The sequence below is a fragment of the Camelus dromedarius genome, chromosome 8 (assembly GCF_036321535.1).
Source record: "Camelus dromedarius isolate mCamDro1 chromosome 8, mCamDro1.pat, whole genome shotgun sequence".
NCBI lineage: Eukaryota > Metazoa > Chordata > Mammalia > Artiodactyla > Camelidae > Camelus > Camelus dromedarius.
The window spans coordinates 3137719-3163408 of NC_087443.1; the positions used below are offsets into that span (position 1 = coordinate 3137719).

At 41.1% G+C, this 25690-nt stretch overlaps 1 protein-coding gene across 7 annotated transcripts in view; it reads left to right on the forward strand.

Moving 5' to 3' along the window:
• Positions 1-280: 280 nt before the first annotated feature.
• The window catches only part of B3GALNT2 (beta-1,3-N-acetylgalactosaminyltransferase 2), a 50819-nt gene continuing 25409 nt past the window's right edge, over positions 281-25690 (forward strand). For 4 of the 7 annotated variants that reach the window (XR_010381807.1, XM_064487845.1, XM_064487844.1 and 1 more), the window contains exons 1-4: positions 282-609; positions 10422-10569; positions 17152-17252; positions 21137-21330. Coding sequence is in view for 6 of the 7 variants with exons in the window: in XM_064487845.1 (XP_064343915.1) it covers positions 498-609; positions 10422-10569; positions 17152-17252; positions 21137-21330 (555 nt within the window). In the remaining variant the exon portion in view is untranslated. Of the gene's footprint in view, positions 610-3354; positions 3386-10421; positions 10570-17151; positions 17253-21136; positions 21331-25690 lie in introns of those variants that run through there. The other 3 variants (XM_064487848.1, XM_064487846.1, XM_064487847.1) reach the window with 3 other exon arrangements.

Here is a 25690-nt window from a genome sequence, read left to right on the forward strand (position 1 = left end):
GGGGCAGTAGGCGCCGAGACGGAATGCGCGTGCTCGGGGTGGGGCCTCGCGCTTCGCATCCGCGACCGCTGAGCGTGACGGAAGAGAGTGCGCAGCATTATGGGAAGTGTGGTTTCCTAGCGTCCGGGTCGCGGTTGCGCTCCCCTCTTGAGCCCAGAGCGGGACTTCAGCTCCCGGCTGGCCCGCGGGACCGGGAGGGGACGCGAGAGAAGGGGGCGGAGCCAGTGAGAGAAAAGGTAGGCGGGCCTGAGGGGGAGGCTCAGCCGAGGGGGCGGGGCTCCGGCCGCCGCCCGCGGTCTGAGGAACCTGAGGCGCGGGGCCGCGAGCGGAGAGGCGCCTAGCCAGCGGCGGGCCCGAGGAGGGCGTTCCCGGAGCGGTCGCGGGGGAGTCGGCTGCCGCCCCTCGGCCTGTCTCTGGCGGCTCCCTCCGTCTCCGCCGGGACGCGGGAGAGCCCGGCGCGCGGCGGGGGCGCGAGGTGGAGCCGGCGGGGGCGGCCAATGCGAAACTGGCTGGTGCTGCTGTGCCCGTGTGTGCTCGGGGCCGCGCTGCACCTCTGGCTGCGGCTGAGCTCCCCGCCGCCCGCCCGCGCCTCGGGGGCCGGCCCGGCAGGTGAGGCCCGGGGGCCGCGCGGGCGGGGAGTCCCGGGCGGCGGGCGGGCGGGCCCGGCGAAACAAACGGCCCTTTTCATCCCCAGGGCGTGGAAGTCAGGCGAACTTGGGGCCGCTCCTCACCTCCCCGCCCTTCCCGCGGGCCCTTTCTCCGGCCGTCCCCAGGCCTGGCCCGAGTGGCCGGAGCCCCGGCTGCCCTTCACCCCCACGAGCCGCAGCCGCTCGCGCCGGGCGCCGGACGCCGGGTTGCCTGCTCCCGGCGCGAGCTGTCGGTTCGGTTCGCTCAGGGCTCGGAAGTCTGAGCGCCGCGTCTAACGTTGGTGCGTGTCTTCAGAGGTGGCCGGGTTTTGCTTTTAAGGAGTAACTTTGCTGGAAGGGTACACAGTGTTCGGTATCCTTTGCAAACTCTGCGATGGGAGTCGGTTCAGCAAATCTAGGTATGAAATAGGGCGTGAGTGAGTTGTTCCTGGAAATTTGGTTTGCAAAGCCTCCTGATGAAATATGCACGAGATTATCAAGTTTTTTTTTTTAACGATCCTGTCCGTCTGCTCAAAAAGTTACCCTCTCGTGTTAAAGAAGGCTTTGTGCACGTTCGCTTCCCAGCTTAAGAAACAATGCTTTGCCCACCGCCCAGTGGATCTTTTTGTTGTTTTTGTTAATGAATTCCACCGCTCTGAACACTACTTAAGGCTCCCCCCTCCTTTTTTTCCTTTTCTTTTTTAAGGGCTTGCCCTAAGACATAGAAAGAAGCTTAGAAGGCAGTTTTAAAGATGAGGTAATAGTTGTTTTGTTTTGTTTTGTTTTTAACTACACTGGGGATTTTTTTTTTCTTGCCCCCAAACAGTTGTTCTGTTATCTAATATTTTTGAGAATTAGAATTAAAAATTTGTAATTCTGAGATGGCTCTATGCCTTAACTTAGAAAGTATAGAAACTCATTGTTGTAATTGAAGTTCTTTATTTTGGTAGCAATCTCTGAAAATCCTTTTCTATTAGACAAACCACAAGCTCTTTGAAAAGGTTATTTGTGTCACCTGAGTCGAATTAAGATACCATTTAAATGATTTAATTGAAAACGCAATGTTACAGGGCATTTAACCTGTTAACAGATTAGGCTTTTCTGTTTTGTTTCTTTAGGGTTTTTTAAGTTGAGCTGAGGAAAGAGTGCTATATGTAAAAAATGTTTTGTAACATCTGTTTGTACTTTACAAGTTTGTTTTGGTTTGGTTTTTAGGGTTTTTGTTTTGTTTTGGGGGGGATTTTTGGATAATGAGTGAGCTCTACTGGAAGCTACTTGGAGAGCTTTCTTGGGATATTTATGACCTGTGTATCTTTTAGGGTCCATAAACAAGCAAAAACCCTATAATCAAGTTTAAAACTCAGTAGGTTAGCCTGGAAATTTCTTAGTTTTTTGAGATAAGTTTTCCCCTGTCTCTTAGGTCATCATCTAGACACTATCTGCTATCCAATGAGACCAGGCTAGACTAAGGAAATTAGGAAGTAGACCTTGGAAAGGAACAGGGCCAGTGAGGTGATCAGTACTCGTTACATAAATTAACTTTGACCTTAGTTGGATATTGTGCATCTAGTCAAGTAATGGAGTATTTTCATTCTAAGTGAAACTTTGCAGACTCCTAACTTTCCTTTTTCACTTGGTACTTTGAAAACTAAAAGCAGTAGAAACATCTTTTTTTTCTTTAAACTTTTTTTTTGAATGGTAGGTAATTAGTTCTATTTGTTTGTTTTAATGGCCGTACTGGGGCTTGAACCCCGGACCTCCTGCATGCTGAGTATACGCTCTACCGATGAGCTATCCCCTCCCCCCGAAACATGTTGATTGTTAAAATTCCCCACAGCTGCTTTTCTCATTGTGTTGTCACCACTTCAAACTAAAACATCTGAACATTTTTACACTCTGCGCTTATCTCTTAAGCCTGAAGCGAGAGAGAAAACCCAAGATTTTGTTAAGTATTCTTCCTTTGAATTAACATTTGAAGATTTGGTTTTGTTCTCTTTACTCTGCTGCCTTCTTTTGTCTTCAGTCTTATTAAGTCATGGCAGTCTTTTCTGAAAGGGAGATTTACCTTCCCTGAGTATTGAAAAAGGCCCTCTGACTTGCAGTCGACTCGATAAATATTTGAGCGCCTCCTCTGTGCCAACTCCTGTTGTAGGTGTGGAATTACAGCTCAACCAAGATAGAGTCCCTGCCCTCGTGCAGTTTACGATTTAGAAGGGGAGACAACATAAGAAAACAATGATTAAATGTCATAGGGGAGAAAGACAAGTGTGGTGACAAAAATAAAGCAGTGGAAGAGGATAGAGAAGGATGTGCTCTTGTTTTAAATAGGGCGATCGGAGGAGGCCACTGTGAAGAAGGGAGGGTTGGGCAGGAGCCTGATTGCAGTGAGCCGGTCACGTTCACCCCCCCCCACCCCCCACCCCCGTTGTTCATCTGATGTGGTGGCTCACCTTAAGCAGGTGAAGCACAGACGGGAGAACCACTGGTGAGGAGGAAACGGGGCTCCTGCCGGGAAACGCAGTGCCCCTGGGGTGAGGAAAGCGGAGGCGGAGACAAGCATTGGACCAGGGAGTAGAGATACAGGAGAGCCTGATTAGAACATACTGGTTTTGGGTAATGACTTCACAGGAATTATTTAACAGTTAATTTAGAAAAACGATGTGACAGAAGAAACTTTCTGTTTCTAGGATATTTGGAAAGAAGGGAGCCAAAGAGAAAGGAAAGAAGCCTGTCCGCTCAACAAATGCTTAGAGCGCCAGGTATGGTGCTAGGTACCTAGTCCTTGCTCTCAAGGTGCTCGCAGTTTGTTGGAGTAAGTCAAAGGTCAGAGACAAATTGAGCTGGCTTTGTAGTTTGGCCTGGGGCTGGTTTGTCCAAAATGATCCTTATATGCTAATCTTGTCTCTCTGTTTTGGTTTTCTTATTTATAAAATGATGACCTGATAGGGTTATTGTGAAGATTCGGTTAATAAAACACCCAGGACAGTGCCGGATTCGTAGTGAACACCCTGTGAATTTTAGGGAGGAGCGGTAGTGTGACAGTGGCAGACACTAGGGAAGTGTTTTGAGCGGGACCTGAAATTGACAAGAGCACGCTGGCATTGTGTGTAATTGTCCTTCTCCGTAGGTCTGTGAGGAACTTGCATGTTTTCTTCTTTTCAAGATTTCTGTCCATCTGTGATTGATGCCATCTGAGAGCATGTACACAAGAGTGGAACTTTTGGTCTGATTTTTTAAGAATCTTTGTGCTTATTTTGTTGTTTTTTTCCTATTGAAACGTAGTTGATTTACAATGTTAGTTTCAGATGTACAGCATAGTGATTCAGTTATACATACACATGTATTTTTTCTTTTCAAATTCTTTTCCATCACGTTATTACAAGAAACTGAATATAGTTCCCTGTGCTGTACAGTAAGTCCTTGTTGTTTACCTATTTTATGTATAGTAAATTTATAGTATATATATATTTTACATATAGTAAATATATAGTATATATGTAATTTTATATATATTATATGTAGTGTACCTGTTAATCCCAAACTCCTAATTTCTCCCTCCCCCGCCGTCTCCCCACTACATGTGAAGTTAACCCATGCAGATGCTTGCTAGCACAGCACCTGCCACCTGGATACTTTGGGCTGATATTGAACCATCGGTTTTGAAGTCAGCCTCCACTGGTCTTTCATAAACTTTTGGATGTCCACTTCCAGTGCAGAGCCTCGCGGTTGCCAGACTCTCAGGATATATTACATATTAAAGAAGAGAAATGGTCGTTGCCTTCAGGAAGCCTGGGTGGGGTTTTAATTATTCTTAACATTATGAAGATTTGTTTATTGCTATGTACTTGCCATCTAGAACGGTGATCATAGGAGGTGCTCAGTAATTTGAAAGAATGAATTAAAAGAATAAAATTGGCAAAGTATGAATCTTATCACATTTCATGATGATCTTATGATGGAATTTTTTTCTTATTAAAGTAAAACAAGTGCTTTATAGAAAAATTTGAAATTACTTTTTAAAAAGAAAAATGATCTGTACTGAGCAGTTTTTGAATGCATATGAATATAAAACATGTTTGGGGGAATTATTTAGTATTTAAAAAGTTTTTTTTGGACTTATGTACATTCAGAAAAAGTACATGTAAATGTGAGCTTGATGTGGTTTCACAGATGGAATACACCCAACTAATCAGCACCCAAGTGAAAAACAAGAAAACTACCAACACGTCAGACGCTTCCTTTTTTTTTCTTTTTGGTTCTTTTTGGGTTTTTTTTTTTAGGGGAGGGGGTGGATTTTTGATTACAGATTCAGTCTCCTGACAGTTATAGGTCGATTCAGATTTTCTGTTTCTTTGTGATTCAGTCTTGGTAGTTTTTTTAATTTTTCTAAGAATTTGTGCATCTTATCTAGGTTATCCAATTTGTTGGCAGACAATTGTTCATAGTACTGTCTTCTAATAATTTATTTCTGCAGAATTGGTAATAATGTCTCCATTTTCTTTTTTCTCTTTGAAGGGGGAGGTAATTAGGTTTACTTGATGGAGGTACTGGGGATTGAACCCAGGATCTTGTGCATGCTAAGCACGCGCTCTACCACTTGAGCTATACTCTCCCCCCTTTTTACCCTCCCACATTTAAAAAAATTTTTTTTAATGGGGGAGGTTATTTTAGATTTATTTATTTATTTTAAACAGAAGTACTGGGGATTGAACCCAGAACCTCGTGCATGCTAGGCATGCACTTTACCACTGAGCTATATCCTGCCTGCTAGAAGCTGCCTTTATGTTCCCATCTGTCACTGCTGGCAGTGGGAACCGCTACCTGGTCTGTGATGGCAGATTTGCCTTCTTTTGTATTTTATATAAATGGAACCCATGTGCCTAGTTCTTATATAGCCTGCTTATCTTAATATGATGTACAACTGCATTTGGTATGTTTAAAACATAATTTTAATGGCTGCATAGTATTCTAGCATACAGATACACCATAATTTAACTAGTGCCTTTTTTGTGCATGAATGTAGTTTTCAGCTTTTCACTATTAATAAATGACACTGATGGATAGAGATCTTTCAGTGTATCACTGATTATTTCTTTACAATGTGCTCTTTAGCTGTGGAATTGCTGGACAAGAGTTATGCTGTTCTGAGGTATTTGGGTTTTTTTGTTTTTGTGTTTTTTTTAAACTTGAGGGGGAGGTAATTAGATTTGTTTGTTTATTTACTGGAGGTACTGGGGATTGAACCCAGGACCTCGTGTTTGCTGAGCACCCACTCTTCCACTGAGCTATACCGTTGCCCCAGTTCTGAGCTATTTGATATAAGTTGGCAAATCTTCCTGCAGAATACCGTACCAAATTACTTTGCTATCAGCAGCAGAGGAAAGTAGCCACTTCGTTGAAATAACTATCAAAATTCCAGTCATTTGGGTATTACAGTTTAAGAAGAAAATTTGTCCATTTGAATCTAGGAGAAAAGTGGTATCTCATTGCTTTAATTCAAACTTGATCCTAGTGAAATTAAAACTTTTTCCATAGGTTTGTTGGCTATTTGCATTTCTTCTTCTGTAAATTGTCTTTATTTCTTTTTGCCTTGTGTTTACTTCTTAGTTTTTTTGGTTTTGTTTTTTGTTTTTCTGTTTCCAAACACCAGAGTCAAACTAGGTGCCCTATACTTATGACATTGAGTAGAGGGTGATGAAAGCATAGAGAGCCCAGTCCTGGTGAGGGGACTGGGAAGCCGGGCCGCAGTCTCACAGAGGCAGTTACTGAAAATTCACTTCGGGCTTCATACTGTGTAACACAGCACTCCCAGGTGTTGGGCTGATTTACATTGATGGTACATGGTAGAAGAAACCAGGGTTTTTTGAGATATAATTGACAAATTACAGTAGTTTCAGGTGTATAGCATAATGATTCAAAATACATATGTATTCTAGAACAGCCACCACAGTATGTATAGTTAACATCCATCCCTGCGTATAGTTACAGACTTGTTTTTCCTGTGATGAGAACTTCTAAGATCTGCTCTCGTTAGCAACATTTAAATATACGATACAGTATTCTTGACTGTAGTCACTGTGTTGTACTTACTTGTTTTATAACTGGAAGTTTGTACCTTTTGACCCCTTTCATCTGTTAGGCCCACTCTCTTCCTCTCGCCTCTGGCAAACACCAGTCTGTTCCCTGTGTTTGTGAATATAGTGTTTTGTTTTAGATTTTGCATATGAATGAGATCGTATGGTATTTGTCTTCATCTGACTTAATTTACTTAGCATAATACCCTCAAGGTTCATCCATGTTGTTGCAGATGGCAGGATTTCCTTCTTTTTTATGGCAGAATGATATTCCATTGTGTATAGAGAACACAACTTTCTTTCTTCATTCACCTGGGCTGCTCCTGTGTCTTGGCTTTTGAAGATAACGCTGCAGTGAACAAGCCTGTGTTTGTTATCACACATAGGATCCCCACTCATGTATCTTTGCTAGTGAGTGTTTTCGTTTCCTTCAGCTAAATACCCAGAAGTGGACTTGCTGGATCAACTCTGCTTTTAGTATTTTGAGGAACCTCCATACTGTTTTCCACGGTGGCTGAACCAGTTTACATTCCGACCAGCAGTGCACAAGGGTTCCCTTTTCTGCAAGTCCTCGCCCAACACTTGTTGTTTCTGGTCTTTTTGATGATAGCCATTCTAACAGATGTGAGGTGAAATCTCACTGTGGTTTTGATTTGCATTTCCTGATGATTAGTGGTGTCGAGCACCTTCACACTTACCTGCTGGCCATCTGGATGTCTTTGGAAAGATATCTATTCAGATCCTATGCCCAATTTTAAATCAAATTCTTTGGTTTTTTGCTCTTGAGTTATATGAGTTCTTTATATGTTTTAGATAGGAATCAGATATATGATTTCCAAATGTTTTCTCCTGTTCAGTAGGCTGCCTTTTCATTTCGTTGATGGTTTTCTTTGCTCTGCAGAAGCTTTTTAGTTTGATGTTGTCTCATTTGTTTATTTTTGCTTTTGTTGCCTTTGCTTTTAGTGTCAAATCCAAACAATCATCGCCAAGACTGATGTCAGGGAGCTTACTGTCTGTGTTTTCTTATAGGAGTTTTGTGGTGTCAGGTCTTACATTCAAGGTTTTAATCCATTTTGAGTTGATTTTTGGGTGTGGCATAAGTTAGTGGTCCACTTTCATTCATGTTTAGCATGTCCTTGCCTAGTTTTCCCAACACCATTTCAGTCTGTCCTTTCCCCCATTGAATGTTCTTGGTTTGTTTGTTGTAAGTGAATTGACCATACATGCATGGGTTTATTTCTGGGCTCTCTATCCTGTTCCATTTATCTGTGTATCTGTTTTAATGTCAATACAGTACTACCGTAGCTTTGTACTATAGTTTGAAACCAGGAAGCCTGTGCCTCCAGCTTTGTGCTGCTTTTTCTAGTTTGCTTTGGCTGTTTGAGGTTTTTGTGGTTCCATACAAATCTTAGGATTGTCTGTTCTATTTCTGTGAAAAATGCCATTGGAATTTTGATTAGAATGGCATTGAATCTGTAGGTGGCTTTGGGTAGTTTGGACATTTCAACAGTATTAATTCTTCCAACCCATGACCATAGAATACCTTTCCATTTACTTTCATCTTCATTTTCTTTCATCAGTGTGTTATAGTTTTCAGTGTACAGACCTTTTACCTCCTTGGTTAAATTTATCCCGGGGTATTTTATTCTTTTTGATACAATTGAAATTGGAATTGTTTTCTTAATTTCTCTTCCTGATCGTTTGTTATTGTATAGAATTTTGTATCCTGTAACTTTACCAAAAGTGTTTATTCATTCTAGCAGTTTTTTGGTTGAGTCTTTTAGAAACCCTTTTTTCCATATATCTGGAAGTAGTTCTTTAAAAGGCCAGAATCTGCTGTGTACCTCTCTTCTGCAAGAAAAAGAAACACATGTAAAGTAAAGCAGTTCAACAGAAGCAGCTTAGACATGGATTAGAAGCAGAGAGGATTGACAGTGGCAGAGAGGAGGAATAAGATCAAAAAGTACTTTACAGCTGTAACCCGTGAGGTTTTCATGTACCACGTGGGTATCTTCATATCCACTCATTTATTTATTTTTAGAAGAACCTTCTTTGAAGATATGGAGAAGTCTGGGAGAAACCATTAGGGTACCCTTATAGGTCTTGGTGAAAGATACTCTTGAGCAGAAGCTGTGGCTGGAATTAAGGATGAGAGAGAGCAATTGGAGACATGTTTAAGACGATCTTGTCATCAGGAGGTGGTTAAAATATGTCTCATGTAATCCATCCTTAAAAGATTTATCTTGATTACCCATCACAAATAAGATGGTGATGTTTGGCATTTAAAGCGATGTTTCAGTTATTTTGAAATTTTACTTTTGTGCAACAACCTTGTTTTCTTGCAGTGTCAGATAAATGAGGCATTTAGGATACATACAATGTTTGCTCTTCTAATCTTTGAAAACTTCTTATTCTTTGGAGAAGACAGTTTGAAACAGATGAAATAAAGACTTTTCTTGGTATCAGTTTTCTCTGATTAGGAAACTGAGGCACAAGGATTTAAATAACTTCTTGCTGATACTATGCAGCGTGTTGGCTTTAGAATCCATGTCAGGTGTGTCTGGTTACTGTGTTTGCCTCGCTTCTGTCAATAAAACGTGCTTCCTACTAATATGTCTCTGAAAAAGTTGGGGAGCAGTGGAATGAGTTATCACTGACAGTTTTACATAAGCATTGAAATTATTCTCCCTTGAAGAAATAATCAACTTGCTTTTGTTGTCTTTTACCTGAGTACCTAGATCCTATGGTGTATGAAAACATTGCATTGAGTATAGTAAAGACCTCTGGCCTTCAGTAAGTTATTTTTGGAAACATTTTGGAGGAGTTTCCACCCTTGGAGAGAGAGATGAAATGGGGTCCGTAATCAGAGCTATATATAAGCTTGTAGTTCTCCAGCTTTGACACTGGTGATGAAAAACAGGAACAGAGTATCTTTCCCTCTGTCTTTATCTAAGGGCAAATTTTAAAAATCTAATCCTGCCCATTAATTATGACAGTAAAGAAAACGAGTTATAAAAATGACAGCAAAAAAGACTTGCCACTTGATTTTTTTTAAACTAGAAATGTTTTTCCCCCTCTTCATTCTTCAGAATATTTAAGTGACAAATGTTTACTGGCTGTAGAATTTATTGACATAAATAAGCATTCTGATTCTTTCCAGTAGTCCTTCAGTTTCATTTCCTGAACTTAATAACTAATATTAATATGGGACTTCACCGTCGAAAGCACATTGATTGTTGCTGTTAGTGGTTGTTGAATGCCTCCTATTTTCCTGGTACCAAACCAGTACCTTTATACACATTATCTTATTTAATTTTTACAACTATGAGAAGTATTATTGTACCCATTTCTATTTAAGGAAACTGAGGCTCAAGAAGTTAAATAAAGAGCCAGGATTCTGACTACAGTCTAATTGACTCTTACTACCTACTGTTGTATGGTTTATGTCACATTGACTTTCCAAACTGATCCTTCTCAGACACACCTTATTTGCTTTGAAGAATTTACATACTTAATGTGAGCATGGATGCATACTTAGGTGTGGAAGCAAAAAGACTCTACACCAAAATGTAGACAATGGGAAAAAAATTTTTTTGTATTTAGTTGTATTTTCTGCAAACATGAACATAGATTCATATTATCATAAACATTTTTATGTTACATATTGAACTCAACAGTCATTGAGACATGACACTTCTGATTTATTGTTGTTCATTTCTAGATCAGCTGACCTTACTTCCTCAGTGGAAATCGAGTCACTATGATGTGGTGGTTGGCGTGCTGTCTGCTCGCAATAACCATGAACTTCGCAACGTTATAAGAAGCACGTGGCTGAAGCATTCACTACAGCATCCAGCACTGAGCCAGCGGTAGGTTTCCTGATTTCACACCCTGCCTGATGTGCTGAACAAGTGTCCCGAAAAACCTCCTTGCTTAGTCCGAGATGTTAATTCAGATATGTGGCCTCTTTTCCTGGGAGAAGTGGCTATTTTGTTTTGTTTTTCCTCCATATAGTGGGGCCCAAAAAGTCAATTTAACCAAGGGTTGAAGCCGAAAGATAGTTGGAGAAGAATATATTCATTGGTTAACATACCTCATTTGAAAAATAATTTTCAGGAGGGGGGCCGCGGTAATTAGGTTTATTTACTTATTTTTGTGGAGGTGCTGGCGATTGAACCCAGGATGCGAAGCATGAACTCTACCAATTGAGCTATACCCTCCCCCAGCATACCTTGTTTTTATAGCTACCTGGTTTGGTTTGGTTTTGTTTTTTGGCTTTTTGGCTTTTTTCCTTTGATTTAGATTAACAGTTCTTTAAAAGTTCTGTCCTGGGTCATTCTCTGTTAGACACGTGTGTGTCTATATGCTTTTGACTAACTTTACAGAGATACACCTGACTTCCTTCAGTCATGTAGTGCCGGGTAGTTGTGTGGTCTGCGGTTTGTGTAGTCTGCCCTGCTCTTCTTCCTGAGCGCCCTTCCAGGCCCGAGCCTTGGTCGCAAGTCACACGTTGACATTAGGTGACTCCGAGATCAGTTAGTAGTCCAAGGCCTTAGTCTTCTCAGGGAAGCCAGCCTCTGAAGATGATGTAGTGAAGGCTAGTGGCAAAGTGTGGAGGTTTGGGCTTCTAGTTATGTGACGATAGCTCTCTGCTCGTGTGAAGTCACTGACATGCAGTGAAGGCCCTGAGGGTGGCATTAAACCTGCACATTTGTGACTGAGTAGCACTACAAGGGAATTGCAGTTGTGAATTTTCTTGTCACCAGTAGTGAACATTTATAGATTTCCTGTCTAGCTCAAAGCAGCTTCCATTCCTCTTCAAGACGGGTTTCTCTAGTTCATGATCGCAGTGAGAACAGAAGCCACTGCCCAGCATGTGAAGGGACTGAGAATCATCACTCCTGCCAGAACTGTCTGGAAAACCTGCACTTCCTGCAGTCTCTCCCGGTGCAGAAAATAATGACCCCTCTCTCCCAGGTGCTCAGACCAGAAACCTTGGTGTTTTGTTGCGAATGGAGGAGGAAGTCCCCCTTGTGGGGTCTTCAAGGATCGTTCCACCAGGGCAACGAAAACTACCCTGGGAGAGGGTCCTGAGAGGGCGGCAGAGCGCCACACGGCGGGGAGCGTCCAGGGAGTGGGCTCAGCAGGCAGGTGGGGCACCGAGAGAGTGAGGACCGTGGGCAGGTGCCTTTATTTGAGGTCAGGGGTGGAAAGTACAAGCAGAAAGCGTGAGGGCATTTTTTTGTTGGGCTTGGCTGTCACTGGGTCACTCCCAGGGCGGGGCAAGGAGGCAGGGCCCAGCCTTGTCCCCAGTGCACCCAGTCATCTGGAGAGGATGCTCACAGGTCCGGGTGTTGAGGCATTAGGAAAATACAAGGTTTTAAAATTTTACAAACTCTGTTACCTCATTCTTCTTTGTCTCACATGCCACATCCAGTCCATTGGCGTATTTTCTTGCTGCTGCCTGTAGATCATATCCAGAGTCCAACTTCTCACCACCATTACCACTACTGTCAGAACCGCTGTCCTGGTCTGGGCCACCGTTACTTCTCACCTAGATCACTGCAGAAGCCTCTCGGTCTGAATTTCCTGCTTCCACCCTTGATCCCTTATGTTTTATTTTCTGTACAGTAGCCAGAGTGGTCCTTTTAAAGTGAGGCTAATTATGTCAGTTTTCTGCTTACACCCCTCCGCTGACTTCTCTTCTTGCTCAGAGTGAAATCTCAAGTCTTCACTGTGGTCTGTGACCTCATCTATATCTACGTCCCCCTGCACTGGCCACCCTGCGGTGCTTCAGTATACTAAATGTGCTCCTGCCCCAGGGCCTTCGCACTTGCTGTTCCTCCTGCCTGTCCCACTCTTCCACTGTGTGTCCGTGTGGCTCACTTCTTCACGTTCCTCAGGTCTCTGCTCGGATACCACCTTAGCAGGCAGCACCATATTAAATAGTACCATTCCAACCTTGTCCTCCCTCACTTGGCTTTATTTTTCTCTATAATACTTATCACTGACTAGCATGTTTATTATATTTAGTTGTATGTTTGTAAATTGTTTGTCTTTCCCTAGTGGAATATGTGTTGTGAGCCTAGGGGCTTCAATTCTTTTCATTGATGTATTTCCAGCACCTAAAACCCAACTTGGCAGAGTAAGGTACTCAGCAACTATTAAGGGAATGACTTGGAGCCAAATATAATGAGGAAAATGGACATTTCAGGCACTCACCAGTAATTTATATATTATTAAAGTGTTTTCTTTAAATTTAGTAAGCTTGGTGATTTGTTTTATAAAAATGGTGGGATATTTGTATAGAAACAGATATTAGCCAAAAACTTCTTCCTGGGGCAGAGTAATTTTGTGGATCTAGTAAGACTAAGGTAACTAAAAAAAATTTTGATAAATATGTGCAATAATTTAATTAACAGATTTATTCAAGGCTGTTTATACTTTTATTCTAAATGCTGGTTGTTTATAAAAGGTGTTCTGCCTTAATTGGTCATTAGTGAAAAGGAAGTGTTTGCATTTCTGTGCTTATGGCTTACTTTCAAATCTTGCATTTCACTGAAGGAACCAGATTCTACATATATTTCAAAGACCTTATTTAATTAGAAGCCTTTGTACTGAGTTTGTAAGTTGCCAGTTTCACAAGGAGTTATTAAGAGTGCTGTGTATACAGGTAGTGTGCTGTGTGTAGTGGATACACAGGTACAGGATGGGCTGAGTCTGCATGGGGGCTCAGAGTTGAGAAGAAGAAAATGGGTGTAGCAGTGTAATAAGATGTTCTCTGTGCTGTGGTAGAATCAGGTGTGAAATAGCCTGGAGTGTTTGGGAGACTCCGCACAGTCCTGTGTGGCTGGAGTGCAGAGCTCAGGGCGAGGGTGGAGAGCCCGAGGGAAGGGGAGAGGGGCAGAGAGGGAGGCTGTCACCGAGGGAAGGCGGGAGGGCTGATACCCGGCACAGCTCCCCGGTGCCTGGGCCCGACAGGGGGTGAGCCTGTGCAGATGGGGGCTGCTGAGGGGCTGGGCTAAAGCCGCGACCTTTTAAGAAGTAACATAATTGAATGTAGAAGGAGGAGGTGGACTCGAGGGTGGTTGCCAGCTTCAAACATGAGAAAGAATGAAATCGTCAGTCAAGACAAAAAGCAGGCTTCACGGGGAGGGAGCCGTATGCAGTCCGAGGTGCCTGCCTGCGGCGGTGCACTGGGGATGCTTGGCAGCCGGCTCTCTAAAGAGAGGGCATGCTCACCCGTGCGTGCGTGTTTCCTGCGCGTCTTGGCGCTGTGAAGGCGGCGCAGCGCGTGGTGGAGCCATAATCACACGTCATACTCCTCCTTACAGAGTCCCACGTAGCCGACCGATTCTTAGGCTGCTTCCACTGCACTGGAGCCTCCTCACAGCTGCAGCTGACGGCTGTAGCTCTACTTGACTGTTCCCTGTAAGGTAAAGGGTAAGACTGAAGTGACAACTTAGCTGTGTGACAGGACTTTACTCTCAGTGAGGAAGTGAGCGACGTCTTTGCTGAATCAGATAATAGGTTTTGAACAATGGAAGAGTGTTTCCTCAATTTTTCATACTCTTCACAATGGAATGGCCACAAGCAGGTCGCGTTTTTTTTAAAGTTACCATTTTAATCATTTTCCAGTGTACAGTAAGTACATTGGCAGTATTGTACAGTCATCACTGCCGTCCATTTCCAGAAATGTTTCATCATCCCAAACTGAAAATCTTTGCCCATTAAACAATAACTCCCCACTGCCCCCTTCTGTCACCCCTGGTAACTTCAGTTCTACTTTCTGTCTATGAATCTGCGTATTCTGGGTACCTCCTCTAAGCGGTTCATAGGATATTTGTTTTTGGTTTTTTTTTAACTTTTTTTTTTATAAAGTTATAGTCATTTTACAATGTTGTGTCAAATTCCAGTGTAGAGCACACTTTTTCCATTATACATGCACATACATATATTCATTGTCACATTTCTTTTGCTGTGAGCTACAAGATCTTGTATGTATTTCCCTGTGCTATACAATATAATCTTGTTTATCTATTCTGCATTTTGAAATCCCAGTCTGTCCCTTCCCACCCCCCACCCCCTTGGCAACCACAAGTTTGTATTCTATGTCTATGAGTCTGTTTCTGTTTTGTATTTATTTATTTATTTTAGATTCCACATATGAGCGATCTCATATGGTATTTTTCTTTCTCTTTCTGGCTTACTTCACTTAGAATGACATTCTCCAAGAACATCCATGTTGCTGCAAATGGCATTATGTTGTCAGTTTTTATGGCTGAATAGTATTCCATTGTATAAACATACCACATCTTCTTTATCCAGTCATCTGTCGATGGACATTTAGGCTGTTTCCATGTCTTGGCTATTGTAAATAGTGCTGCTATGAACATTGGGGTGCAGGTGTCTTTTTGAAGTAGGGTTCCTTCTGGATATATGCCCAGGAGTGGGATTCCCGGGTCATATGGTAAATGCATTTTTAGTTTTTTGAGGAATCTCCATACTGTTTTCCACAGTGGCTGCACCAAACTGCATTCCCAGCAGCAGTGTAGGAGGGTTCCCTTTTCTCCATGGCCTCTCCAGGATTTGTCATTTGTGGACTTTTGAATGATGGCCATTCTGACTGGTGTGAGGTGATACCTCATTGTAGTTTTGATTTGCATTTCTCTGATAATTAGTGATATTGAGCATTTTTTCATGTGCCTATCGATTATTTGTGTTTCTTCCTTAGAGAATTGTTTGTTTAGGTCTTCTGCCCATTTTTGGATTGGGCTGTTTGTTTTTTTCTTATTAAGTTGTATGAGCTGCTTACATATTTTGGAGATCAAGCCTTTGTTGGTTTCATTTGCAAAAATTTTCTCCCATTCCGTAGGTTGTTGTTTTGTTTTACTTTGCATTTTTAAGTTTAACCTGCATTACTAACATTTTCTCCGTCACTAAATCTAGACAGTCAGCAAAACAATAAACCAAACCCTTATTTGTAGTGTTTGCCAGTTTCCATGGTGTCATGTTCCCACCACAGCCAGCTTCAAGCTACTAACGTGACGTCTCTGACCACAGGGCTGGGGAGGACAGGCGGGAGCGCTGCGTTGTGGGATTTCCACCACGTGGGTGCAGTTGGTGCAAATCACCCCAGGAGCACAGGCAGGAGTGAGATAACTAAGAAGTCATGAATCCAATTATTTCCTCTGTTTTTAAAGTATTTGACTGTAAGTTTATATAAGTTAATTTTTAATAAAGGCTGTGCTTCATAACCAGCTCACAGATTCCTTGAGAACTTTGCAGTTGGCCCCCATGACCCAGTCAGAGCCACTGTCTGTGGGCCATCTGGGTGAAGATGTATCATGAATTGATGGGTCTTTTACTTAGAAGCTGAGGCCAAACTAGAGATGCCAATTCAGGAATCATTCTCAGTCTAGTTGAAGCCTTGGGAATAAAAATTGTCCAGCGACAGCGAGTGAAAAGAGTGAGTAAAGTGAGAAGAGGCCCCAGGGCAAAGCCCCGGGGTCATATCCACTCGCACTTGACCAGCTGGGCGAGGAGAGCCGAGGAGCCCGGAGAGCCGAGGAGCCCGCTGGGCGGCCACGTGGAGAAGGGAGCGAGCTCTTCCAAGAGCCGTGGGAAGCCGCGAGGGTGAGGGCTGGACAGTGTCTGCTGACTTAGTGGCAGGTCACTGGCTATACTGGTGGTGGATGTGTCAGTGGGAACGGTGGGTATTGAAGCCAAAATCTGCTTTGTGACATGAGCAACTAGAGTCTGCAGTTTTAGTTATTCTTTTGTAGTACTTCACTGTAAAAGAAAGGATGGAGGCCAGGAGGGTTGGTAGGTAAACAGAAATTAATGTCCAGGCTTCATCATATTTATAATGTGTAGGGAAGGAGCCGGGGGCACAGGTAGCTAGTGAAGCAAGGTTGAGGAGAGGACGGGACCTCCTCTTGGACAGAGAGACGAATCTTGAGGGGGAGGGTGTGTAGCTCAGTGGTAGGGTGTGTGCTTAGCATGCACAAGGTCCTGGGGTCAATCCCCAGTACCTCCACTAAAAATAAATAAACCTAATTACCCCCCAAAAAAAACAAAGACTAATCTTGAGCAAAAGGAACACTTTCTGAAATAGAAGAAAGCAAGTAAAGAAGATGTGTTTGTGGGTATGGGCAGGAGAAGCTGACTTTGCTGTAGCTTGCCTTGAAAAGACATGAGCCTTTGCTGGTGGCCAGGCCAGACAGCTTCACGCTCGCTTCAACATAGTACCGCAGTAGAGGGCTTACGCGTAAGTCATTTGGTAGTTAGCAACTTTTGGTTTGCTGGTTCCCCTTTTTGCTAGAATAGAAGCAGTTAGATTTCATCCTAATAAATACTTGTGTCTGAAAGTACAACGAAATGGGCCTGAGGAAATGTGTGTGTGCGAGGGGAAGATCAATGACCGCTATTAACACCAACATGTCTCTCAGTGTGCTTGTTAAGTTCGTAATAGGTGCTCGTGGCTGCCAAGTGCCTGTGGAAGACAGGGAGGATCCTTACTCCTGCAGACTCCTGAACATCACCAACCCAGGTGAGTCTTCCTTGTCCTCAGCCCTGCGACTCCACATACACTAGTGCCCCCTTACCCACTGGGGACCCGGGCCAAGACCCCACTTTGGATGCCTCAAACCCTGCATAGGACCAAACCCTGTGGGTACTATGTCTTTTCCTATACAGACAGACTGGGATGAAGTCTAAGAGATTGACAACAATAAATAATAAAATAAAACAGTTATAAAGACAAACTGTAATAAAATTTATGTGATATGGTCTCTCTCTCTCAAAATAGCTTATTGTACAGATGTAATGCCGTTTCCGTTTACCTAAGCACTTACCACACACGTGGCCGTCGTTTCGGCACTTTGAAGTGTGACAGCAAAATTAGCACAGATGTCTTTTTCCTTCTTGGCAATGTCGCAGATAAGAGTATTTGTTCTTACTGTAGATCTTAGCACCCTCAGCATGTTTGTTTTTTTTTTTCCTGTCCTTATCAAGTGGAGAACTTTCACCTTTTTACTTAAAGGAAGCACGTTATGGCTTCTCTTTGGTATATTCGAACTACCAGTGTCATTGCTCTTGTGCTTTGGGGCCTCACTGAAGTAAAACAAGGCTTACTGGAATGCAGGCACCCGGACGTTCTGATAGTCGATCTGCTAACCCAAACAGCTGCTGAGTGTCTGTGGGTGGGATACACTGGACAGAGGGATGGTTCACAGGACAGGTGGGACAGAGCTGGATGGCCAGGTGTTTCGTCATGCTGCACAGAACAGCCTGCAGTTTAAAACGGAATTATTTCTGGAATTTTCCACGTAATGCTTTCAGACCACAGTTGACTGTGGGTGACTGAAACCTTGGAAAGTGAAACCGCCGACCAGAGGGGAGGACTACTGTACAAGTTTGATGTCGAGAAGAAGTTGAGCTGGAGAGTACAGTGGTCTATTTTTAGCAGCCTAAATCGAACCTTCATGAAAATTTATCTTTCATCCTTTTTGACAGACAGACTAAACACTCTGGGCATCTGTGAAGATTCTTTATAGATATGTGTAATTACAGGATCCAGGGGAGTTTATTTTTTAGTATGATTCAGACGCATCTGGAAATCCTTATGCATAACTAAATCCTGAATTACTGAATTTTAAACTTATGGAAAACTGCTGATTTCACCAGCCTGTTGATTTATAATACCCTTGATACAAATACTGTAATTAACTTTCTTTAAGAATTATTGCCTAAGCTCTTGCAAAAGAAACGTAATAAAACACATTGTAAAAAGAAACATAGAAGACACAGGTAATAATTTTTATTCCTTGCAATTACAATATTGCATCAATTTCTACAAATTTTTTAACTAACTATATTTCAGTTAAAAAAAAAAAACTTGTGGGAGTTCTGATGAGGATGAAGAATGATCCCAGTTAGGTTCTCTGTTACCAGGGAACCAGTTTTAGGAAGCTGATAACTGTATCTGTCTGTTTTATTAGTATTTCCCATTATGTTCAGCTGTGGTTCTAAGGGAGGTTAAACTTTTCCAAATCTTACATGTGCTGATTATGACTTCAGGTGTTTTAAGATTTCCCACACCTATGTAATTATCCGCACCTTGCTTTTGCAGGCAGTGATAGTATAGTGGTTAACAGCTTGGGCTCTGGAGTCAGGCTTCCTGGCTTTAAGTCTAGGCTGTGCCATTTTCCGGCTGTATGACCTTCAAAGAGTTATTTACCCCTGTGCCTCAGTTTCATCTTCCATAAACTGGGGATAAAAGTACTTAACCTGTAAGGGATTGACATGATGATGAAATTAGTTGATACATATAAAATATTTAGAATAGTTCCTGGGACATGATAAGTGTTTATTGTTATTTTAAGGAACTTGCCTTTTTTATAAATTGTGTTTCAATCAGCTTTTTTTTTTTAAAATAAACTGGGGACTATATTTTCAGGTCTGTTGTACAGCAGAGGTTCCTTACTTAGGAGGTCTGTGAATTTAGCTCACATCATTAAATGTTAAAATTTTGTGTGTTAATTGTGTTTTTTAGGGGAGAGAGTCCTTTAGCTTTTCACTGGGAGCCCAAAGGGATCAGGAACCTAACAAAATGCTGTATTACTAATGATGTAAAAGTAGCTTAGAACAAACTATGTTTGAAATCCAAAACCAAACCAAATTTAAAGAAACCTTACCTTCAAATTAACCAGACTTTTAAATGTTACTATTCATTAATAGTAAAGGAGTGAAGCTTTTCTTTAATAGAAAATTTTCATATATGTAATACCTAAGTTACCAGCTTTTTTAAATAGGTATAACTAAATCAAGATTGAACCTAATTTTATCTTTTTGGTGATTTAAATAGCATTTAGATTTACTTCAGTACCTTAAGTTCATCATGAACATTAGTCATCATGATACTCAGGGTGTATCGAGGTTCTGATTAATAGCATTGTCAAAGCAGCAGGATCCCTTGTGTCCAGGGAGCTTGAAGTTCAAGGTACATTTGTTTTAGATAGAAAATAGGTTGCATGTCATAATGTGCGTAACCTACTGCCTCTAGTAGACATGCTTCAGCTTGGGTATCCTCTTTACCGACTATATTAAAGAGAAAAGCTTTTGTTGTTGTCCAGTATATTTGGAGTCTAGACTCTCTGGCCAGTGCTTCCCCAGCCCGTGATGAAATCTGTATCCTCCTTTTTCCCTCCTGCTTATGTATGTAATTGGGTAGGAGCCATCAATTCCATTTAGTCACATTTTATTGAGCATCCACTAAGTGTAAAATAGCATTTTAGGGATCTAAATGATCCACTGGGGTGTGGGAAGAAAACAGTTTCTGTTTATCTGAAAATAAAATTATCTGAAAATAAAATGTAATCTTTATTAATATTGAATATATTAACTGATAATAACGTGTATATTCTGTAAATAAATATGAGTATGCGTACAAATGTTTTTAACTGATGAGGTTGTGTGATCTGCAAAGTTGGAAAACCACAGATCTAAGAAATACAAAAAACTTTGATATAATAATCTTTTAAAATAAGTTTTTATATTATTTCTCAAGGTGGCACTGATATTCTCAGCCATATTAAGTGCCTCATGTAGTATCTCCTGATCTGTTTATGGTAGTTGAGAAAATTATTTGAAAAGAAGTGTTTTGGGCTTTGATTAGACAACTGCAGGGGAATAGAAAGAGTTTCAAATTTGAAGGCAGTAAATCTGGATTTGAATCCAGGCTCTGCCATTTTCTATGACCTTGATCGAATTACTTAACGTCTCTGGACTTCATTGTCTTAATCTGTGACCTGGAGATAAGGTCACGACCACACAGGGTAGTTGTGAAAATTAAATGTGTTGGGATGTAACACCAAGTAGGTGTCAGAAATGCTCACCATGTTTGCTGTGCTTATCTCTTGTCGATAGTGTATAGCAAGAGGTTTTCAGTGTTGAAGTGATTTGTTATTTTTGTACTGTGGTAATTGCCCGACACTACAAAAAGTGCTCAACAAGAAGTAGGATCTTGGGAATTTGCAGAGCAAGACAGAATTTACTCATTATTTATGACTGCAGTCAGTACTCCCATTTAGCCTTTCCTAATAGGTGCCTTTAAATTTAATACTCCCTGTAGCATTTGTATACACACATGCATACATGTGTGTACAAAAATCTGTTACAGTAGTTCTGATAATTAAATATTATACTTAGATGTGGCTGAAAATTTCATTCTTAAATTTTAAAACAAATTTTACCCCCCGCCCCAGAAGCAGCCATATTTCTGAAACATTTTAAAAATTTATTGCCATTTGTGAAAGAATTATATAACAAATAATTATCTAGATTTTGCTATCAAGCCCACTTCATTACTTCATATTAGTAAAATAAGATAGTATATTTCTTTATGTAAGACTCCTTTTCTCATTGCTTCCGTAGTTTTGAATCAGGAAATTGAAGCATTCAGTCTTTCCGAAGACACTTCATCAGGGCTCTCCGAGGACCGAGTCGTCAGCGTGAGCTTCCGCGTTCTCTATCCAATCATCATTACCAGTCTCGGGGTGTTTTATGACGCCAGCGATGGGGGCTTCCAGAGGAACATCACCGTCAAGCTTTACCAGGCAGATCAGGAGGTACGTACTGCTTTGTATACACTTTTCCCCATTTTTCTTTTTCAAAACCGTCAGCTTTTCCTCATGGCAATTATTAGGTTGGGAGACTTGCACCTTTCTTCCTTGTCGATTAGACACATGATGGTGTAATGTGTCACAGCGCTGGTCTGGGGAGAGGGTACCAATGAGTAAATGTGTTATATCTAGGGAAGGAGGAGTTGGGCAATCCCCTAAAGTCTAAAGAGTTTCACGAGTTGATAATAAATATTATAAGTTTTGGACTTGTAGGTATAATCAGGTATTACTGCCTCTTTCTTCCAACCTGAAAAGTCTGTCACCGTAACACAGACTAACAGCTGCTTCAAACCTTTTTTGTAATAAGGGTGTAGAGGGAATAAAAATTTAAAACAATTGGGGTTACTGTTGCTGATGTTTGGGGAAATGTGATTGTTCCCAGAGTGTATCTGAAGGAGTGTAACAAGGAACTGTACTTGAAAAGATCTGTTCCTGGGTTTTAAACTACATAAATCTTGAAAGAATTACACAGTGAGCATCCATATATCCACCAGCTAATATATACAATAGTTACAGTTTGCTGTATTTCCTTTATATCTGTGGTCATTCATCAAACTGTCTTTTCTAAAAAATGTATTTTAGAGTAAGTTGCAGGCCTCAGTACACTTCAGCCCTAAACACTTTAGTGAGCATATCATTAACTAGGCTTTAATATTTGTTTATGGTTTTAAAATTTTACATGCAGTGTAATGTGCATTCAGTTTTTTGAACATTATAAACCTGTGTAATCTAAACTCCTATCACCTCATCTTATTCCCTAGAGGCAACCAGTTTTTTTTTTTCCCCAACCATTGACTAGTTTTGCCTGTTGTAGGATTCTACTTCGTATGTAAATAGAATCATACACTAAGCACTCTCTTGTGTAAGGCTTCTTTCAGTCAACATAATATTTTTGAAATTCATCCATGCTATTGTATGTGTCAGTACATTTTTCCTTTTCCTTCTTTGAATTGCTAAGTTGTATTCCAACAATGTACAACGTTTATCTAGTCTTGATGGGCATCTGGAATGTTTCCAGGGTTTTTCTCCTTTATTCTGTTACTGTGGTGAATTACGTTTATTAACTTTCGGAGTGTTCGTCCAACTTCATATTCCTCTTGAGTGTGATGTATTATTCTTTTTATATATTGCTGGAAATTGTGTTTCTTGTGGACAACATATAGTTAGGTCTTCCTTTTTATCCAGTCTGAGAATCTCTGCTTTTTACATTGAGTGTTTATTCCATTTACATTTAATGCAATTAGTAAAGTGTTTGGATTTCAGTTTTTCATTTTGCTATTTGTTTTCCGTATGTTCTACTTTTTGTTTGTTTTTCTGTTCCTCCTTTCCTGCCTTCTTTTGGGTTAATTGGGTATTTTTTTAGAATTCCACTTTAATCTCTCTCTTGTCCTTTTAGCTACAGCTCTTTGTTCTATAATTTTCTGTGTCTGGTTGACATAAGAATTACAACACACATCCTGATCTTTTCAATCTTCTTTAAGTTAACATTGTACCCCTTCATATAAAATGTAAGAGCCTTGTATAACCCAATTTACCGCCCGCAATCTTCTTTGCTCTGGTTGTCGTATGCCTTATATCTCTGTGTGCTATAAACCCCACGATACAGTGCTATGGTTTTTGCTTTAAAAAGCTAAATGTATATTAAAGTAATTTAGAGAAAAAAATCTTTTATATTTGCCCACTTATTTACCATTTCTGTTGTTCATCATTCCTCCTGAATATCCATCTGATACCTTCTCCTTCAGCCCAAATCATAATCTTTACTAATTCTTACAGTGCAAGTTTGCTGGTGATGAATTTGCTTAGTTTTCATTTTTCTGAAAATGTTTTTATTTTGCCTTTATTCTTCCCCTCCTTTATTTTTGTGGGTATTTTCTAGATACTGAAATTCTGGGTTGCCTTCTTTACTTTCCAGTGTTTTAAAGATACACTCCCGTGTTTTCTGGCCTCTGTGTTTCCTGGAGAGAAGTCTGCCTGCCTTCGGGTGGTGGTTCTGGTGTATGATGTATGCAGTGTGGGCTTGGTTTTGTTTTCTCCTGGCTGCTCTTGAGTTTTTCTCTTCATATGTACTGGTTTTAAGCAATTTGGTTGTGTTGCACATTAGTGTGGTTTTGCTGGGTTTTTCTTAACCCCGTTTCTCCCCACTCATTCTGGGATTCCACTTACATGTATGTTAGACTTTTTCATATTGTCCCACAGGTCATAAGACTGTGTTCATTTTTTTCAGTTTTTTTCCCTCTGTTTTTCAAATTTGATTTGAAATTTGATTTCTGTTCATGTATATTCACGTTTACTGACTCTTATGTCACCTCAAATCTTTTAAGCCTAGCCAATGATTTTTTTTTTAGATCCTGTACATTTTAGTTCTAAAATTTACATTTAATTCTCGAAGTTTCTATTTTTCCAAAATTTCCTGTTTTTCTAAATTTTGTATTTTTCTGAGTTCAGTTTGAACATATGTTCTCTATGGCCTTGACCTTAAGTGTGATTCACAGCTGTAAGATCCTATCTGCTGCTCTAGGTCTGAGTCATCTGGGCCTGTCTTTGTTGATTACCTTTCCTCTCGAGTATGGTGACACTCTCCTGTTTTACATCGAGGAACCTGGGGTTGTGTCCTGGGTATTGTGAATGGTTCACTGTGGGATCTCTGCATCCTCTTATTCTTTGGGGAGTGTTGATTTTTTTGTTTCTTGTAGCAGTTAAGTTAGCTGGGCTCAGGCTCTCAGTCCTGTCTCCTTGCAGTGGGCAGTGGCTGAAATCTCTGTTCTGTTCATTTGAACCTAGACGGCGGGCACTTGGATTCTTCTTTGAATGTGCATTTCTGAGTCAGCCACAGGTAAGGATAGAATTTATACGAAGAGTTCAGAGCTTTCTCTATGACTCCTTCCTTTCTGGGGTTTTCTTCCTCATTGTTAGCTCATCTTTTTGCCACTGCTCTGTCTTCTGATTTGCAGCCAGAAAGGCTGCAGCTTTCTTTTTTGTTTGTTTGTTTTTTTCGGATGTTTAGTTAGCCCCCTGAGGTGTGCCTCAGACAAAAAGCCATTAAAGAAAAAAAGTGGGGACACACGCACCCAGTGTCTTTCTCATCTTCTTGGTATTGATTTTCCTCCAGTTTCTGCCTGCTTTGTGTGCATTCCAGTGCCTTCAGATCAGTTTTTAAAATGTTTCATCTACTGTTCATAATTGTTATCTGTAGGAGAACTTTATATCCCTGGAAGCAGAACTCTGTTCAGTTTTTTTAAGGCATCTTTAAAAATGTTTATGTATTATTAACACTGATTGCTACTGACGGATAACAGTATTAGAGTCAGCAAGAAACACAGATCAGTTTATGATTAAATTTGTTTGCAGTTTGTCCTGTTCCTTCGTCCTCTAAAGAGCCTGTGTCTTTTGTAAGTGTGCTTAATGAATAAACACAAATGTAGAGAGGGAGCAGCGCTCAGTGATGGCTCCTGCCAGAAGAGCTGCGTCACGTTACTCAAGTGCCGGCGTTCGTGTATTCTTGTGGTTGAGGGTTTCGTGGACACCGCAGCTCAGACAGGTGACTGGGACAGCAGCACTCTGAATTCCACCGCCAGCCTTATCTAGCAAGTAGCATCAGTGTTGAATTTGACAGTTAATTGTAGTGTACGTAGGCTTTTCGGAACCATTCACAGTGCTTATCAGTCAAGTGGTTTGGTTCAGATGTAGTTCTTGATCATGTTGACTTAACTTTGAGCTGCCTTATTTTTAACCAAGGAGAGGTTAATCCTTGTCCTCAAAGAAGGTGTAATCTCAGGTAGACCCTTCTGGGTTCACAGGTTGTCACCATGTAAGGAGTCTTACCACAGCATTGCCAAGAGTTGATGTTAATGAAAGAAACATGCATAATTTACTAAACCCCCTCATTCTGACTTTCTTCGTGGCCTCGATAGCTTTAACAGAAGCTTCCCCTGTGGTAAACTGGTATCTAAGAGTAGGTTTGAGAATAAGGAGATATTCTTGCCTAAAACAGGGAGAAAGTACCCAAAGAAAACAACAGACAAAGACAATCGGCCCTCTCTTGTGTTCCCTTTTTCGCTTTTGTTTTTTTTCTTCTGAAGGGTCCTTTTGAAGGGAGATTCCTGGGTACCTCTGTTCCATGTAGAAATCTCTAATCTTTCAGTTTATTCCTAACTCTGGGGTTAAGCCTGGTAGTCAGCTTGATTTAACAACACTGTATTTGTACTGCTCCTAATGCTCCTCATTGTAAGGTGGCTTTTTTTGAGGTTATGTGGGTTATATATTTAGTGTCTTAGAACTTCTTGACAACTTTCGTATCTTAAAT